The following is a 5,529-nucleotide window of genomic DNA, read 5'->3' as shown; positions in this document are numbered from 1 at the left end:
CATGCAAAGTGCCACAGCTCTAACAAGAACTCCGACCCGCAGTCGGGGAAAACTGGGACTTTACTACAGCCGATCTCGAAGGTTCTATTGATATCATCACGATATCCGGGTATACAGATCACGATATCCGGGTATACAGTAGTAAAAAGAGCAGGAGACGAGGAGAGGAGGAGAGCAGGAGAGCAGGAGAGCTGGTGAGCAGGAGAGCAGGAGAGCAATTTTTTTGTTTTGTGAAAAAGACCAGCGAAATTTTCTCGAACAGAGGACAGGAGGACAGGAGGACAGGAGGACAGGAGGACAGGAGGACAGGAGGACAGGAGGACAGGAGGACAGGAGAGGAGAGGAGGAAGAAAGGAGGAAGGAAGGAAAGAGAATCGAACAAGGATGAAGGAAGGAGGAAGGAAAGAGAATCGAACAAGGATGAAGGAAGGAGGAATTCGGCAGGCGAGCAGGAGGAGGGAAGAAGAGGAGAGCAAAGGGGAAGGAGAACTGAAGTGAAGGAGACCAGCGAGAGGATATAAGGGGGTGCGGGAATGGGAGAGGAAGAGAGGCCCTGATTGACTGATTGAGTGTGAAAGAGGTAGGTGGAATCGAGTGAGAAAGGTAGGGGAGGAGGTATTTCAAGGGCCAGTCCATGAAGAGTACAGATTGTTGTAAGATCTTGGAAGGTTGCACTGGTGAGATGAATTTCGAGGCGACAAGTTGATCATCCTGTGCTTTATGCTCCAATGATAAAGAGACTGGAAGACCGTTAGCAAGAAACATTGGTTGTCATGATAGCACATGGAAGCTACGCATGATCTCGCAGCTTGAATCCTTTGATCGGAACTGACATTGCTGTCAGGTCTGTTCGGGCTGGGAGGTACCTTGTTGATTGTCATTCGACTCCAGCAAGCACAGGAAGTTTATGGAAGCAACTAGGAGGTGGCTGGATCGCATGGCGGGCAGGACCTTCTCGAAATAGGGCGCGTGAAGTAGATAGTAGAGGACAGGTTATTACAGGGATGGCGACAAGAATATGTCCTGAAGATGTTGTTTCCCTCGTCGCTGACCCCGCAGCCATCGGAATCGTGTGTTGTGTCGGTGAGGATGAGGAGAATAGGAATTCTGCGCCCACAGCCCATGTGTATTGGATGCGAGAATATGATAATGATAAGATGGAGCTGATAACGGACCTGCGGGTGCTTGATCGAACGCTACTACATGGAGATACGGTGATACATGACAGGAAGAAGGGTGTTGTGACTTCAACGAGGATACATGTTGACATCAGATTCTCGGACGGGATGCTGATCAACGACGTGGACACAAGGGACATGCGACATCTGCAACCCATGAGGCAGGGCAACTGGGTTGTATCCGAGGGCTGGCTCGGCCGAGTGTTGAACTGCAAGGAGGACATTGTTGTGAGGTTCGACGACGGCGCCAGCTGCCTGGTTTCCTCCAACTCGAGCAGCGATCTTGTGCCCGTACAAAAGATGTACGAGAGGAGCCCTTTCTTTCCTTCCATGATGGTGAAAGCGAACAATCCCGACACGTTCAAGAACAGCCAGTGGATCTTTGGGAGCTACGAGAGGCAGACAAAGGGGGTGATAGTGTCGATCAAACCGTCGGAGGTGCTGGTGGTGTGGATCACGGCCCTCCAGGGCGCCTCCTCCCTTCCTCCAAGGGTGAACTGTGCACCAGACCAGCTTCAAGTCCTCAATCACTTTGGGAACACGTGGTGGAGGCTCGGAGATCGAGGGTCCTACCCCCGTGACGAGGGGGTCCCCTTCGACGACATATCCAACTGCTGCGAAGTGATCGCGACGAGGACTGAGGTTGACATCAAGTACATGGATGGTACCAGCGCGTCTTCAGTGTCTGCGGTCGACACACATATGTTCAACCCGGGGCCTCACGAGTTCTATCCCGGAGACCTCCTGTGCGAGAAGGACAACTCGGCTCCTGTCAGTCGGTCCAACTTGTATGTCGTGATCTCCGCTGATGAAAGGTCGAGGATGGCCCTCGTTCGCAAGGTGAAGAGATTCTGTGATGCTCGCGACTCCATCCTTCCATTCATCCATTTTTCCATCCATCCGCCCCGTCTCTCCCGGCCCCCCCATCCCCCCTCCCTCCACTCCTTCACTCACTCACTCACTCTCTCACTCTCTCCACCTTTTCCTCTTGTACCTCCTGCTTTCTTCATCCCTCAATCTCCATCTCCATCTCTCTTTCCGTTCTTTCAGTTGGAAGTATATCATCAATCGTGTGAGAGAATGTTTCTATGACGATGAGCTTTCTCTCTCGCAATAACAAGTTTCTTTATCGCTGCTGATCTCACTGGTTCTTATATTCATACTTCCATCACCAGGTCTTGGATGAGGGGCAAGTAGCCGAGCCAACAGATGCGAACAAGAACGACTATGAAGTGATGAGCGCATTCGACCTTCAGGTCCAGACTCATCTCTTTCGATCCTTCCTTCACCGATCCTCCCTTCTCTGCCTTCCCCTCAACCTGCCTCCTCTTTCAGACCCCTCCCTTTTCCTTCCACCCGCCTCTATCCGCCCCTGCACCCTCCTCCTTTCCTGAATCCTCCCTCTTCAATTCTCCTCCGTCACTCCTTGCTCCATCCCTCCCTCCCTTCTCTATACTCATTCTCGTTATTCCTTCCTCCCCGATTCTCCCTTCTCCAGCTTTCCCTCATCTTCCCTCTTCCCCCTTCCCGCGCCCCTACTCCTTGCCTCCATTCTCCGTCCATCCTCCTCCTTGAATCCCTTCCTCCCTTTCCCCTCCCTTCCTTCTCTTCTTCCTTCTCTTACCCCTCCCTCCCTTCCCCCTCCCTCCCTTCTCTTCTTCCTTTTCTGGCCCCTCCCTCCCTCCCTTGCAAGCCATTGAGCTTTGTACCAGGCTCATCAAGATTTCAGCTTCCGTATGGGAGATGTAGTGGTAAGGCTGGAGACAGGAGCATGCACAGACGGGGGCAAACCTTCGGGCAACGAGGAGGAAAGCACAAGCAAGGGAATGAAGGAGGAGGATGAAAACTCTGCTTCAGAAAAGCCGGCAGGAAACGTGGCGGCCCATGAGAATGGAAGTTTGGAGGGGGGAGACGTACAAGGAATCCCAACAGCAACTCGTTTAGATACTGAGGAAAGGACTTGTGCGTGGGAATCAGCAGCGGGAGGGTCGTGTGATCACCAGGCTGGAGACGCGGAGCAGAACAGCGGGGAGAAAGAGGAAAGAGCATGGAATGGTTCTGTTGGCGAAGTGGTGGACATCGAGCCGAACGGGAAGGTGAGCAGGGGAAATAGGTGGAGCAAGGGCAGGAAGAGGAGACACCGCAAGAGGCGGAGGAATGAAGTGGAGGAAGAGGAGGAGAAGGAAAAGGAATGAAGGGGTGGAGGGGGGGGTGGGGGGGAGGTACGAGCGAGAGCGGGAGCGTGAAGGCGTGTAGGCACGAGAGGAGCAGGGAGGCCTGCGGAAGGGAATCTCAACTTTGCCTCTACAGATTCTGGTCGCTTGGCTGGGAGGAGAAATCTCAGTCGTGCACCCCGAGAAGATCTACAGAGTTGCGATCGAAGAAGAGATGGAGGAGGCGATGTTCTTCCTTCAGGATCAGGTTAAAACTCTATCCTCCACTCTCCTCCCCTCCCCTCCCCTCCCCTCCCCTCCCCTCTCCTCTCCTCTCCTCTCCTCTCCTCTCCTCTCCTCTCCTCTCCTCTCCACTCCACTCCCCTCCACTCCACTCCACTCCACTCCACTCCACTCCACTCCACTCCACTCCTCTTGTCTCTTCTCCCCGTCTCCTCTCTCTCGTCCTGTCCTCCCCTCCACTCGACATTCCTCTCCATCCCTCCCGCCTCCACGTCGTCAAGGCATAACCCGTGCGTTGACAGAACGCGAACAAGCCGTCAAACAATGAAGAGCAATCGACGAATGTTGTGGTCAGCACAGGCCGAGTTGAACAAGAGCCAGAAAAGTCAGTCGCTCGCGTCGTCTTTCCGACAGTCACAACTTTCGGAACAGTGAGATCTTGTTGTTGACAGACTTGCACTGCTCACTAAAGAACGCAGGCGATCATGTCATTACCTGTAGTTGGAAGTCTCCTCAAGTCAACGCTCTCTACAGCAAGGATGATCTTCTCGCAGGTATGAAGGTGTTGAAGAGAGCGGAGTTAAGACTTGATGACGTGAATGTGCTGCTTCCCTGTATCTTGACGTGTTGAAGAGAGCGGAGCTAAGACTTGATGACGTGAATGTGCTGCCACCCTGTATCTTGACGTGTTGAAGAGAGCGGAGCTAAGACTTTATGACGTGAATGTGCTGCCTCCCTGTATCTTGACGTGTTGAAGAACCTTTTCGGTGCTGATATGATAGAGTTGCGCCATGGAAACGTGAAATGAAGAGATTTCAGACTCCTGTCGTTGTTATCTCAGTTGACTCTGATGGGATCCTACAGCTTTTTCGCTTTTTCTTCGTTCCTTTCGGAAACTTTCTACCCCAGATAACCACAGGTGACAACAGTTTCGCTGCTCAACATGTCTTGAATCCGTCGATTCACCTCATTGTGTTTCAACTTTCCAGGTTTCTTCGCTTCCAACTCTCTCCTCACGGACATCAGACCCAAGGGCGAAGGGGCCAGGGATGTAACAGCTGTCGTGAACATAACCAATGGCGCCTACGACCCGATTGTAAATAATGGCGACGCTGAAGCAGCTGCGGCAGTGGTGAATAGATGTTGTTGTTGTCGTCTTTCCTGATGACCTTGACGATCGATGAAGGGCAAGTTTGAGGGGATAAACCACAACTCCGAATTCATGAGCGCGACGAGTGAGGTGTGGACGCTGCCTCCTCCTCCTCGTACTCCTCGCCTTCATCATCATCATCATCATCATCATCACCATCATCGTTGTCGTCATCATCTCCCTCGTCATCATCTCCATCATCATCATCATCATGCCTCCTCTTCCTCCTTGTCCCCACTCTCCTCCTTCTAACGTGTGCTGTCAAGTTGTCAAAGTTCGATGATGTTGGGGCAAGAAAAGAACAAGGTGAGTCGTCGTGTAGCTACCGCTCCCTGGCTCTTGTTGTCGAAACCTCATTTTCACCTTGTCTATTTTCAAATTTTGAGGGAGAATTTTGATTCCCTGTGTCAGGTTGCACCGAGGTGACGAAAATCGAGGAGGAGGTGAACGGGCTGGGGACTGAGGCAGCGGTGCAGTTGCTGCTGGACGCAAGCATGTCATTGCAGGAGGAGAAGAAACAAGAAGCTGGAGAGGCGGAAGCAAAATGTTGCGAAGAGATTCAATTCGAGAAAGTCCACATTGTTGAGAGTGAGAAGGTGCGGTGTCGATGACTGGACTTGACGAAGAGGAGGAGGAGGAGGAGGAGGAGGAGGAGGAGGAGGAGGATTGTGATATTTGAGGGTAGGGATGGGATGGCCACCATTATGCGGCTCGTGTTGAGGTATGGAACAACATTCACAGTCACCAATCTTTGATCTTCTTTATCTCAAAATTGATCATCATCATCATCATCATCATCATTATC

General features: G+C 52.1%; 1 protein-coding gene across 1 annotated transcript; it reads left to right on the top strand.

Annotated features, from left to right (window-relative positions):
- Positions 1-1,004: 1,004 nt before the first annotated feature.
- On the top strand, positions 1,005-5,320 carry GUITHDRAFT_122599 (hypothetical protein; the record flags this gene model as incomplete). The annotated part of the gene is made up of 11 exons (XM_005818113.1): positions 1,005-2,018; positions 2,354-2,434; positions 2,891-3,274; positions 3,489-3,599; positions 3,877-4,005; positions 4,054-4,128; positions 4,439-4,493; positions 4,564-4,706; positions 4,761-4,814; positions 4,991-5,030; positions 5,136-5,320. Coding segments are annotated over 11 exons (2,271 nt in total), but the record flags the coding sequence as incomplete, so codon positions are not given.
- Between the last annotated feature and the right edge of the window lie 209 nt (positions 5,321-5,529).

This window comes from Guillardia theta (genome assembly GCF_000315625.1).
Source record: "Guillardia theta CCMP2712 unplaced genomic scaffold GUITHscaffold_377, whole genome shotgun sequence".
In the NCBI taxonomy this organism is placed as follows: Eukaryota; class Cryptophyceae; order Pyrenomonadales; family Geminigeraceae; genus Guillardia; species Guillardia theta.
Note: the sequence above shows the minus strand (reverse complement) of the source record. Positions and strands in the feature narration are given on the sequence as shown.